Raw genomic sequence first — 13509 nt, forward strand, 5'->3', positions numbered from 1 at the left:
GAAGTTTCTTTTCCCCATTTAAAGTAATGGGAGTCTAATTAAAATATGGCAGTGGGGTTGACAGCACTGTCCTCTTTCAACACAGTTTTGCACACCATTCAATGAAGCAAGAGTCAGAGGAACGAAGGGATCAGCCATCTCGCAACACTCACCTAGAACCAATTAAAAACTGTTCAGATCACAGCACAAAGAGATAAAAAGCACTAAATGAATCACTAATAAAAAGGAAAAGCAAATAAAGAGCTTCGATTTGAGACTAATTGATAGAAAAATTGCACAAACAAAAAAATTAATACAAAGTGTGTATTTTAAACAAATAAAAGACAGTACGTCAGACACAGACTTAGTCAGTTAAACCCTGCTCATCATAAATTGGAAGGCAATCTTCAAAAGCGAGGTGTTAAGTAAGCCAACAGTCTCCAAAGGCCGGCCAGCCTTTAATCCCTGTGAGGTCAGTCCCTGGGAGGGATGCAGGAGATTAAAAGAGACTTTATTCTTTTCACTGCATCGGATAATGTTCTTTTTTTCCTCCCACTCATTGTGGAGCCAGGTACCAAGCTTTGAAGTAAAAGCAGAATTAACCCATACATCGAAAATCTCCTATTCTCGTCTTATATAACTTCTCAGCGATTAGTGTTTTCAATCAGAACTCCTTAAACCTGCAGCAGAAAGAGAGAAAGAGTTAGGAGATCTTGGTGCTAAACTGGACGGACTTTCAAAATGTATAGCATTTTCAAATCTTGTACGACAGCTCCCTTTCTCATTTGCTTCTTCTATTCCATCTGTCTTCACCCTGAAAGTGATGCCCATCACTGAGCCCTAGTAAGGATCAATGGTTTAACTGTCCGAGGGAGGGACTCGGCAGCAATCCCCATTCTGTCTTTACCCCAGCAACGACAAGCATTTCCAGCACAACTCACCATCCACATCTCCCAGCCCCAGGGCATGGCTGCTGTATCCCCCATTAGCTCCCCCTAGTTAAAATTGGCCACTGGAGATTGAAATCAAAGGGTGTTGCTGTGAAAGACTCAGCAACACACCCAATGGTGCTACTAGCGATCAGGAAGTTACAACTGTTTTCTAAAGTGATACTTCTGAAAGAACTGTACAGATAATTGTATGCCTCCTGGCACACCACATCTGGGAGTCCAGAGGAGAGTTGGTGCTGTCTGAATCTCTCATGTTGCTCCCAACTGTGTTAAACTGAATCTTGCAAATGAAATGAAGAGTTCCCAGTGAAACCCTATTCTAGCAGGCAAACTTCTGGAGTAACCTAGACTCCAAATATAGAATAGGATCCCTACAATGCAGGAGGCCATACGGTCCATCGAGTCTGCACTGACTGAGCATCCCCACCCTATCCTCATATTTACCCTGATAATCCACCTAACCTACACATCTTGGTACACTAAGGGCCAATTTAGCATGGACAATCCACCCAACCTGCGCAACTTTGGACTGTGGGAGGAAACCCACGCAGACACGGAGAACATGCAGACTCCGCACAGACAGTGACCCAAGACCAGAATCGAACCCAGGTCCCTGGCACTGTGATGCAGCAGTGCTACCCACTGTGCCACCCCTAAATCTACACTTATCATAAAACCCCTGCCCCCATGCATCAAAATTAGAAAAACCCACTTTAAAAAATTAGTGTACCCGGAACTATTAAACAAGTAAATTGCACAAAATAAGATTGTATTTCCTTAAGTATAGAAGATTAAGGGGTAATCTAGTTATGGTGATTTTTTAAAAATTCATTTATGGGACATGGCTGGCCAGCATTTATTGCCCATCCCTAGTTGCCAGAGGGCAAATGAGATGATTAAAGGATATGATGGAGAGAAACTATGTCCTTGTGGGATTATTCAGAACAAGTTAGAGCTGCTCAGGGGCAAGGTCAAGGAACACTTCACACGAAAGGGCAGTAGAAATTTGGCTCGAGGCGCTGGATGCCTCACCCCTGCCTTCCACCAATAAATTTTAAATATGCCCTTTCGCAGCAGAGGGAGCCTTTGAGTTAATGTTTTCATCTTAAACTCATGCTGGTATAAAAAGGGACATTACCTGACTAACAATAGTTCAGGTGTCATCCTTCAATTTATAAACAAAAACACACAAAACATTCCGCCTAGCCTGTGCCAGCCAAAATGTCTTCTATCCACATCATAGAGGATGTGTATCGGTGTGGGCCTATTTTAAAGGCAAGATATTAAAATATTTCATAAAATGGACATTACCATCGCAAAGACAAAATGGTGGCCAGACAATCCAATTAAAGAAACTCAATAGAATTCTACAGTGCAGAAGGAGGCCATTTGGCCCCAACAAGTCTGCACTGACAATATTCCCACCCAGGCCCCATCCAAGATAGTCGAGTCTGGCGTAGCAGATACAAAGGAGGATCAACTAACAGACCTATAGCCCCAACCAGAAGGGCCAATTGTTTGGGGAGTTGTAAGTTTCAGCCAGATCAGAGGAAAATTGGGGCTGAGGTTTAAAGATGGTTTAAGGGTAGTAACTAAATCTCAAGGGGGGTTTGGGTCGAGTCTTGGGCAGAAACATGGGCTTTTGCAGCATTACACTAGTTTCAAACTCTTGTATTAGGCATGTTTGTTTTTATTTGTTGAGCCTAGAAGCCCGTGCTAAAAGTTTGCCCTTGTATAGAATCCTAAAGTCAAGAAGTGACAGAGTAAACGCGAGTGTGCACACCTTGAAATGGGAAGAAAGTGGCCTTTTGATGGAGACAGTATTGATCTTCTATGATGGAACCTCCGACTGCCACCAGTCTCTATCACTGCTGCACTAACCCAGCTGTGAGGAAGGGGGAGGAGACAGAGCTTCCTGTGTGACTGCCCTCAATTCCTCCCCATAGTGCTGTTCATTCTCTTACCCTCTTTGTCTCATTGGGTACCCACACCAGCCTCGGATCTCCTTGTACACCAACCTGCTCAATAACTGTAGAATAAAAAGCAAAATAAAGAGATTAACACAAATATTCTGCACCAAAACTCCCAATGGTAGTGAGGCCCAAAACCTGAACTGCATTTATTGAGATTGCAGGTTTGGGTCCAACGTTAATCGCCACTTGCTGGTGAATCCTTACTGTTTACGATGGGCCAATGTCACAATGAAGGAGGCTGCTGCCCCGTGCAAATTGTTTCAACTTCCTTCTCAACTAGTTCTATTTAGTTCACATTGAAATAGGAGCTGTTGACCGAGAGGGAGAAAATATACAGGATTTGCTCATGTAGCAATAAGCAATCTCTACAGGAGAGTCTAGTAAGACAATAGTCAGAACCAGGAGGAAGGAGTCTTCTGCTCCACTCAACATTCCTCACCCGAGATTTTTAAATTCTCTTCTGGTTCTACCCAGAGGGTGGGCAAGGGTTTCTTTAATAGATTGAGGCTTTACTCCCTCCTTCGTTAGCCTCTTCAATAAGGCATCAGCTTCAAGGCACCAATTGGCACTTGCTTCTCCTTGTATGAAGGTGGCTCTTCAAATAACACTCACCTCATCATACCCTCGGGGGCAAGGCTGGACGTAATTAAGGTGGAGCAAAGCCAGGAGCTCAGGACGTCTGTACAAGAGACACCCGCCCCCCCCAGCAGTGAACTGGTCCAGATACCTCATCGCAACACCATAGACAAAGGGAATAGCACCATGATCAACCTCAATCCAAACCATTCAGTAAAGTGCAAATTTAAACCATACACTTGGTATTCAGGATTAAATCATATCCTAGAAATATAACACTGATATCTTGTAATCAAGGACAATTTCAAAAAAAGAGGGGAATGGAACCACAGCAGAATTCATTCCCGTCTGTGCCCACATTGGATGATCTCGCTTAGCATGGCGTTGGGTGGTACAAGAGACACAGTCAGGGCATCTACTAGAGATCACTATCAATTAAACAAACTCGGGGGCAAAGCAAGAAGGGCAGCCCCCCAAAAAGCAAACCACTTGAACCAAACAAAGCGGAAAAGAAACTTAAAAAACATTAAATCAAAATGTGATTAAAAGAATGGTTAATACACCCCAGTCCCTGTGGTGCCCACTGACCCCGCATGCTCCCTCTCTAGGGACACCTGGCTGTAAATGTAGCTGCAGTAGAGGGGCAGACAGTTGGGCTGGACCATCCCTTTGATTGCCTGCTGCCTGGACCCGTTTATAGCTTGTTTGGCTAGGCCCAGGTGTGTGGATAACATGGCACAAGCATTACAAGGAAGTTAAAGCAACTAGGTGGATTGAGAAAGAGGGCAAGAGACGTGTGAAGAATGACCACTTGGACAAGGTGCTGTCAAGTTTTTGTCCAATGGAGAAACAGAATGATTGACATACCAAACAGGCCAAAATATCAGATGCAATCAACATGTAAAATACATTGTTCCAGTTCGTGAGGAGTCCAGCCAGCAGTGGGCCCAATGCAGCACCTAAAATACAACAAAAGAAAGGATTTAATATGATCATCCTACAATCCTGGCTGCGCCTTAATGTGCCATCCTCGGAAACATCCAGAGGAGACAAGGTAGATAGGTCTTTACCCAAAGGCAAAAATCAACATAACATTGAGGAAAATCAAGGGTTTATTAAACCATTTGAGATCTTCAGCACCAGGAAAGCTGTAGGACGGAGTTTATAATAACTTGGGACTAAAAGACTAACAAGATCAGAGTGAATACAGTATAGAGCAGTCACAAAGTGCTTAGAATATATTTAACGAAAAGGTACCATTTGCATAATGACAACCACGGTTAGAGAATTTAAACATGCATTAAGACATTTATATTCTGTATTAAAAGCATACGATTTGGCTAAAAACACACTGCTCTAAGGCATGATGGGATGTAGTCAAATAAAGAATCACATTCTTTGTAACAACTGAGCTACTGAGGGAAGGGAGAAAGCAACTCAGTGTAGTCCTTGACAGCACAGACAGTCGAATGAATAGACCTTACATTACACCAGATAAGAATCTCTCCACAGATGCAGCCAGATCTGGAGTGTTTCCAGCATTTTCTATTTTTATTGCAGACTTCTAGGCTCCACAGTATTTTGTTTTTTGTACAGCAGAGCATGCCTTGTTCTATCAATGTGACATTTGCATCTTCCACATGCTAAACTGTGCACTTGTGACTAGAAACTGGGTCAAATGTCCCAAACTCTTATCAAGAGAAGATCGTTACAACAGGCAAAACAGGCCTCAATACAGCGACTCCCCCACTGGCCACTCCCACAGGAGATCCCTTACTGACATTATGGATAATTCGGCTGAATCAAGTTGAAAAAGCTTTTGTAAAAATAAAAAAGGCACCATGTTGTGCTGCATCCTCCCCCCTGCACAACCCAGTTAGAAACATCATACCTGAAAATTTCTCACTGAAGAATTGAATTCTGGATTACCTGGCTACATTCACTTACAACAATTCAGCTTCCTGGCTATTAAGGGCACCAGTCAGCCAATATAAATCTACCTAAACAGTAAAATATTGCAATGGTCCAATCATCCTTCAAACCTAGCTTTGTGTCATCAGAAAACTTGGAAGTATTTCATAGAGTCAGAGGTTTACAGCATGGAAACAGGCCCTTCAGCCCAACTTGTCCATGCCACCCATTTCTTTTTTGAAACCCCCAAGCTAATCCCAATTGCCCACATTTGGCCCATATCCCTCTATACCCATCTTACCCATGTAACTGTCTAAATGCTTTTTAAAAGACAATTGTACCCACCTCTACCACCACCTCTGGCAGCTTGTTCCAGACACTCCCCACCCTCTGAAAAAATTGCCCCTCTGAACACTTATCTCTCCCCTTAAACCTATGCCCTCTAGTTTTAGACTCCCCTACCTTTGGGAGTAGATATTGACTATCTACCTTGTTTATGCCCCTCATTATTTTATAGACCTCAATAAGATCACCCCTCAGCCTCCTACGCTCCAGAGAAAAAAGTCCCAGTCTATTCAGCCTCTCCTTATAACTCAATCCATCAAGTCCCAGCAGCATCTCAGTAAATCTTTTCTGCACTCTTTCTAGTTTAATAATATCCTTTCTATAATAGGGTGACCAGAATTGCACACAGTATTCCAAGTGTGGCCTTACCAATGTCTTGTACAACTTCAACAAGACATTCCAACTCCTGTATTCAATGTTCTGACCGATGAAACCAAGCATGCTGAATGCCTTCTTCGCCACTCTGTCCACCTGTGACTCCACTTTCAAGGAGCTATGAACATGTACCCCTAGATATCTTTGTTCTGTAACCCGCCCCAATGTCCTACCACTAACTGAGTAAGTCCTGCCCTGGTTTAATCTCCCAAAATGCATCACCTCGCATTTGTCCAAATTAAACTCCATCTGCCATTCGTCAGCCCACCGGCAATTGTAAAATCCCATTGCAATTGGAGATAACTTTCTCCACTGTCCACTATGACACCAATCTTAGTGTCATTTAGTTCCATCAAAACCGTTGATATATATTGTAAATAGCCAGGGCTCAAGTACCAATCCCTGTGCTTTCCCACTAGTCACTGCCAGCCATTCCGAAAAAGATCCATTCATTCCAACTCCTGTCTCCTATCAATTCTCAATCCATTTCGATTTATTATTGCCACATGTATTAGTATATAGTAAAATGTATTGTTTCTTGCGCACTATACAGACAAAGCATACCGTACGTAAAGGAAAGGAGATGGTGCAGAATGTAGTGTTACAGCCATAGCTAGGGCGTAGAGAAAGATTAACTTAATGCAAGGCAAGTCCATTCAAAAGGTCTGACAGCAGCAGGGAGGAAGCTGTTCTTGAGTTGGCTGGGACATGATTTCAGACTTTTGTATCTTTTTCCCCCCCAATAGAAAAAGGTGGAAGAGTGCATGTCCGGGGTGCGTGGGGTCCTTGGTTATGCTGGCTGCTTTTCCGAGGCAGCAATAAGTGTAGACAGAGTCAATGGATGGAATAATCCATGCCAATATATTACCCTCAATCCCATGTGCTCTAATTTTGCATGCTGCTGGACTTACCAAAAGCTTTGAAAATTATACACCATGTCCACTGGTTTTACCTCACATTCCGCTAGTTAAATCTGTGAAAAACTCCAGTAGGTTTGTCAAACAGGATTTTCCCCTTTCATTAATCCATGTTGACCTTGTTGAATCCCGTTGATATTTTCTAAGTGTTTTGTCAGCACATCTTTTATAAAAAGGGACTCTGGCATTTTCCCCACTAGGCTAACCAGTCTAATTCCCTGTTTTCTCCCTCCCTCCTTTTTAAAAAAAGTAGAGTTACATACAAGACTGTGGACTAAGTGCTGGAAAATGGGATTAGAATAGATAGGTGCTTGATGGTTGGTGCAGTCACAATGGGCCGAAGGGCCTCTTTTTGTCTATGATACAGGGTCAAAGGTAGGGTTCTGAGGAACGTGGAGGAACAGAGATCTTGGGGTTCATATCCTCGAATCTCTGAAGGTTGCCACTCAAGTGGATAGAGCCGTGAAGGCGGCCTATAGTGTTAGCTTTTATTAACAGGGGGTTGGAGTTTAAGAGCCGTGGGGTTATGCTGCAACTGTACAGGACCTTGGTGAGACCACATTTGGAATATTGTGTGCAGTTCTGGTCACCTCGCTATAAGAAGGATGTGGAAGCATTGGAGAGAGTGCAGAGGAGATTTACCAGGATGCTGCCTGGTTTGGAGGGTAGGTCTTATGAGGAAAGGTCGAGGGAGCTAGGGCTTTTCTCTTTAGAGCAGAGATGGATGAGAGGCAACTTAGAGGTTTATAAGATAAGGGGGATAGATAGAGTGAACGTTCAAAGACTATTTCCTCGGGTGGATGGAGCTATTACAAGGGGGCATAACTATAGGGTTCGTGGTGGGAGATACAGGAAGGATATCAGAGGTAGGTTCTTTACGCAGAGAGTGGTTGGGGTGTGGAATGAACTGCCTGCAGTGATAGTGGAGTCAGACACTTTAGGAACATTTAAGCGGTTATTGGATAGGCACATGGAGCACACCAGGATGATAGGGAGTGGGATAGCTTGATCTTGGTTTCAGATAAAGCTCGGCACAACATCATGGGCCGAAGGGCCTGTTCTGTGCTGTACTGTTCTATGTCTATGTCTACCACCCTTCAATCTGCTGGGACAGTTCCAGATTCTGCCACCTCCTTTAGTTTCCTGAGATGTGGCGATTGGTAAAAGATACTAAATCCTGGAGAGCATAGTACTTTAAAAACTAATGTCCAATCCCTGCGATTTAATCATTAGGGTGGCACAGTGGTTGGCACTGCTGCCTTTCAGCACCAGGGACCCAGGTTAGATTCCCAGTGTGGGTCACTGTGAAGTTTGCAAGTTCTCCTCGTGCCTGCATGGGTTTCCTCCGGGTGTGCCGATTTCCTACCACAGTCTGAAAGACATGCTGGTTAGGGTGCATTGGCTATGCTAAATTCTCCCTCAGGTGTACCCGAACAGGTGCCGGAGTGTGGCGGCTAGGGGGATTTCACAGGAACTTCATTGCAGTGTTAATGGAAGCCTACTTGTGACACTAATAAACAAACTTTACTTTTAACTTTTATTAACTTAACCAAAAAAGATGGTCAACTCTCATTTCATCATTCATTTGTTAACACATCATAGACTCACCAATTGAACCCGTTCCATCGATGATTGCTGTGACAGTTGCTAATGCTTTAGCGTTCCCTTTCAGACACTTGTGTGTTCCCTGGTGATATATTTTTTAAAAAATCAAATGTAAGCATCTTATGTAGCTCTAATGTCCACTTTAAACAACTATTGTCCATCAATTTTCCTTTTAAAACACCCTTAACGAACCAAAGGAATTCAACCAATTTTTTCAAGAGTTAATGAGATGGAGACCATCATTACCCTACCATTCTCCACCCACTCCCAAAGAGCGAAAAATGACTCCTCACCAGATCAGCTGCTACTGCTGTTGTGATCAGTGCGTATGGTCCATTCACCAGCCCACCACACAAAATGAGCATTCCTGTTGAAGGGAGAAAGAGTAGCACTTGTATTTATATAGCATCTTTCACTAGAGGATGGCCTAAAATGCTCATGACCAATGAAGTTATTTAGAAGTGTAGTCACTTCTGTGTTACGTGAAACAGCCAATTTGCACAGCAAGCTCAGGTAAATTGCAATGAAATAAAATGACCAGAAACTATGATTTAGGTGATGCTTACTGAGGAAAGCATTGGCCAGGACAATGGGAAGAACTTGTATACTCCAAAAATTGTACTGTGGGTTTTTTAAAATCCAAAAACAGTGGGGTCAAAGGTAACCTCCTTATCCGAGATGTGGGGTCCTTCAGAGTGGCACTCAGTGCTGTACTGACAGGATTACTCTAGATCAGTGTCCTGGGAGTGGTTGCTATCCACTAGGCCATGGCCAACTTGTATCATAACAATTAGATTGTGAACTCAAATCCAATTCTGCCTCTTTATTGCCAAAGGACTGCCAACAGGTTATCATAGCACAGAAAGAGACACATTTCCCCCAAAGTCACCATTCTTCCATAGAACGAGACAAGTATATCCTCCTACATAATTACTGCCCCTGCTCAGGGAGTTGGGTCATTGTGTGACACACAGGTAAAGAACTTTGAACCACAAGATTGTAGCGGGGACCTTTGACTTGTGGGATTGTCAGAGTAATTTCATTGTAGTGTTAATGTAAGCCTATTTGTGACACTAATAAAGAAACAAATAAACAAACTTTAACAGAAAATGGTTTCTGGCCATCTCTTACTAAGAGTTGCATGTTCAAAACATGAATAAGATGCTACAGAGCAGGTTACTGCACAGTCATACAGCATGGATGGAGATCACTTAGTACATTGTGCCAATTCTCACTGGAACGACAGAGGTTGAGGGGCGACCTGATAGAAGTCTACAAGATTGTGAGGGCCATAGACAGAGTGGATAGTCAGAAGCTTTTTCCCCCCAGGGTGGAAGAGTCAATTACTGGGGGCCTTACGTTTAAGTGCGAGGGGCAAGTTTTAAAGGAGATGTACGAGGCAATCCCCCCCTCAGAGGGTGGTGCGTGCTTGGAACTCGCTGTCAGGGGAGGTAGGGGAAGCAGATACGATAGTGACTTTTAAGGGCTGTCTGGACAAATACATGAATAGGATGGGAATAGCAAGATATGGTCCCTGGAAGGGTAGGGGGTTTTTAGTTCAGTCGGGCAACACGGTCGGTGCAGGCTTGGAGGGCCAAAGGGCCCGTTCTTCTGCTATAATTTTCTTTGTTGTGTGAAAGGTATTCAATTGGTCTCACTCTTTCCCCCTTCCCCCCCTCCCAATTCCTTATATATCCAATTAAATTACTATTGGATCTGCTTCCACTGAGCTAAACACAAACTCACTGAAGAACCCATTTTAAATTAATATTTTCATGTGAAGTTAGCTGCAGCATTATTTTTCTCCCCCATTTCAAAACAAAACAAGTTCTGGCGGACACTCATTAAACAGAGTACAGTTCCTTGTTCTCATTTCCCTAGATACACACACAGCCCTCATTTAAAATTACTTTCCCAAACTTCGCATTTGCCCCAATAGAGGGGTTATTTTTTCCCTATTCAGTCATGTGATATGGGCGTCGCTGGCTGGCCAGCATTTGTCGCCCATCCCTGGTTGCCCTTATTCAGAGGAGCAGTGGAGAGTCAACCACATTGCTGTGCTTCTGGAGTCACATGTAGGCCAGACCAGATAAGGATGGCAGATTTCCTTCCCTAAAAGGGCATTAGTGAACCAGATGGGTTTTTCCGACAATGGTTTCATGGTCATCAGTAGATTCTTAATTCCAGATTTATTTTTTTAAATTGAATTCAAACTCCATCTGCCGTGGCAGGATTCGAGCCCGGGTCCCCTTAACATTAGACTATTAATCCAGAAACTCAGTTAGAGATAATATCACCTCCAACTTTACATCTGGTGAAGCAACAGGGAGGGATCCAGTGAAAGACCAGTTTAATTCAAGGCGCTGACACGATTTAGGCCATTGGATGAACGTAGGTTGTAATACAGGGAGGGAAGGTGGCTGATCCTTAAGTCAGTGTTACAACGTCGGGATAGATTTTTGGAACTGTGTGTTTCAGTCTCAAAAGGGCATAGGTACTACAGTGTTTATTTTTTAATGAAAATAGAAAAGCAAGCGCAGAATGAGTTCAACTCTGATAGTAAGACAAGGGGAAAACAAGTTCAACACTTACATCAAGATATTACACGTCAAAGAATGATTAACACAGAATGGCCTTCTGGGTTGTGTTTTGGAGCAGGGACCCTTGAGTCTTTATACATCAGAAACAACTGTAATTTGACGAGTACCAGGCCAGCAGGTCAAGGGTCAAGTTCACCTCAAGGAGACCCATGATCTGGGCATTACAGCCCTGGGATTTTACTCAAATAAAGCAGACCCATCTCCCACATCAATGGGCAGGGCCCCTCTGGAGGGCACAATCTGGGACCCAGAGTTTTCACCTGGCAGGTCACAATCGGGTCACAGCCAAAGGCGACAAGTCCAAAAAGGAAGCAAAATCCTTCACCGAGAGAAAGAAACTCACTACCACAATGAGTGGTTGAAGCAAACAACATTACAGGAAGCTAGGCAAGTATCTACAGGGGAACAGGTTGAGGATACGGTGATGACGTTCCCTTGTAGGGCAGAGGAGCCCTTTGTTGGGCTACCCGTTTAACTCTTGGAGTGTCTAACCATTGGAGGCACAGGGGCAGATCAGCATGAGTCAGCCTCTTCAGGAGAGACGAGTTGACTGGAAAGCGGTGTCAGTAACATTCTATTGCTCTGGAACAACTAGCCCTCAGAATATGGGGAAACAAAATGACTTCTCATAACTTGCACTTCAAACGACTCACCTATAATTGTTGCCAGTCCATTTTTCCCAATGTAGTTATAAACAAATAGCTGGAGGGGAGGAAAAAAAAACATCAGTTGTAAAAAGATTCACATGACCTTTTCAGATCATTCTTCTATTACAGGACTAAAGGACTAAAGCTGGCAAAACTGCTCTTGAAGGATTACAAATTCCATCTTGGTCCTCCTGAAACACGTTACACAAATGTCATGAAACCGCACAGTCCCAGGCTTGTCATTTCTCATCTATTAAGAGGGTAAAATAATGGCACCTGGCTGGTAATGCACATTTCCGGTATGTTCCGGGAGCATTGACCACTTGCCCTACCTCAACCTCTTAAAGTCAGAATTAAGGAACCTCTGCCCTCAACCTTTGTTGTCAGATTCTCTTTCATTTGGATACTCAACGAGACCTTGGAGTCCTTGTGCATCAGTCGCGGAAAGAAAGCGCGCAGGTACAGCAAGCAATATAGGCAGGAAAATGGTAAATTGGCCTTCAGTGAGAGGATTTGAGTATAGGAATAGGGATGTTTTGCTGCAATTGTATAGGGCGTTGGTGAGGCCACACCTGGAGCACTGTGTGCAGTTTTGTTGTCCTCAGAGGAAGGATGTCCTTGCTATAGGAGGGAGCACAGCGAAGATTTACCAGGCTGATTCCTGGGATGGCAGGTCTGTCATATGGAGGAGACTAAAATCGGTTAGGATTATATTCACTGGAGTTAAGAGTGAGGGGATCTCAGAAACTTTAAAATTCTAACGGGGTTAGACAGGGTGGTCTCAGGAAGAATGTTCCCAATGGTGAGGGAGTCCAGAACTAAGGGTTATAGTTTGATGATAAGGGGTAAAACCTTTTAGAACTGAGGCGAGGAGAAATTTCTTCACCCACAGGATGGTGAATGTGTGGAATTCACTACCACAGAAAGTAGCTGAGGCCAAAATGTTGTCTGATTTCAAGAAGAAATTAGATATAGCTTTTGGGACTAAAGAAATCAAGGTATGTGGGGGTGTGAAAATCATGATATTGAATTCTATGATCAGCCATGATCAAAATGAATGGTGGAGCAGGCTCGATGGGCTGAATAGTCTACTCATGCATCTATATTTGCTGAGTTTTTAAAACGTCCGCCAACTTCTAGCTGAAGTAGGATGCCAAATATTGTCATTGGGAATTATAAGCAAAGAACCAATGTATCCAAGCTCCCAATTTTAGAAGACTTTTCACTCCTTCAGTGTCCCTATGTGACTAATCATTCTGGGGGAGGAGACATGCTCCCAGGCATTGGCCAAAGCTTCACCAAGAATGGATGCCAGAAGATACCCCAGTGTTACTGAGGTGGGCAGGGGAGAAAGGGGGGGGGGGGGGGGGGTGGTGAGAGGCAGAGAAGGAAAGAGGGCAATTGCACTCAGTTTAGCTTCCACTTTTGGAAAGTTTGTTGAGTTCCAACTTTTTTGCCCAGTACAAAAACAACCAGAAACAGCAAGGCCAGAGTAGAAGATGGCAGCACTTTTGGATAACTTGACATTAACTGAAGATTTTTAATGACCCACGTCAAAAAGAGAAACAATCGCGTCCTCCCACTAAATCCAGCAGCACCTCCAGGAATCCCATTCTTCCAGACTCCTCAAC

General features: G+C 43.6%; 1 protein-coding gene across 2 annotated transcripts in view; it reads right to left on the minus strand.

The window, feature by feature from the left end:
• Nucleotides 1-287: 287 nt before the first annotated feature.
• Nucleotides 288-13509, minus strand: part of slc37a2 (solute carrier family 37 member 2) — a 59735-nt gene continuing 46513 nt past the window's right edge. Inside the window, exons 13-18 of one of the 2 annotated variants that reach the window (XR_013495600.1) lie at nucleotides 11885-11933; nucleotides 8925-8998; nucleotides 8635-8713; nucleotides 4346-4437; nucleotides 2713-2958; nucleotides 288-659 (exon numbers count right to left, since the gene is read on the minus strand). Coding sequence is in view for 1 of the 2 variants with exons in the window: in XM_078199170.1 (XP_078055296.1) it covers nucleotides 644-659; nucleotides 2894-2958; nucleotides 4346-4437; nucleotides 8635-8713; nucleotides 8925-8998; nucleotides 11885-11933 (375 nt within the window). In the remaining variant the exon portion in view is untranslated. The remainder of the gene's footprint in view (nucleotides 660-2712; nucleotides 2959-4345; nucleotides 4438-8634; nucleotides 8714-8924; nucleotides 8999-11884; nucleotides 11934-13509) is intronic. The other variant, XM_078199170.1, reaches the window with a different exon arrangement.

This window comes from Mustelus asterias, chromosome 27, assembly GCF_964213995.1.
Source record: "Mustelus asterias chromosome 27, sMusAst1.hap1.1, whole genome shotgun sequence".
NCBI classification, from domain to species: domain Eukaryota; kingdom Metazoa; phylum Chordata; class Chondrichthyes; order Carcharhiniformes; family Triakidae; genus Mustelus; species Mustelus asterias.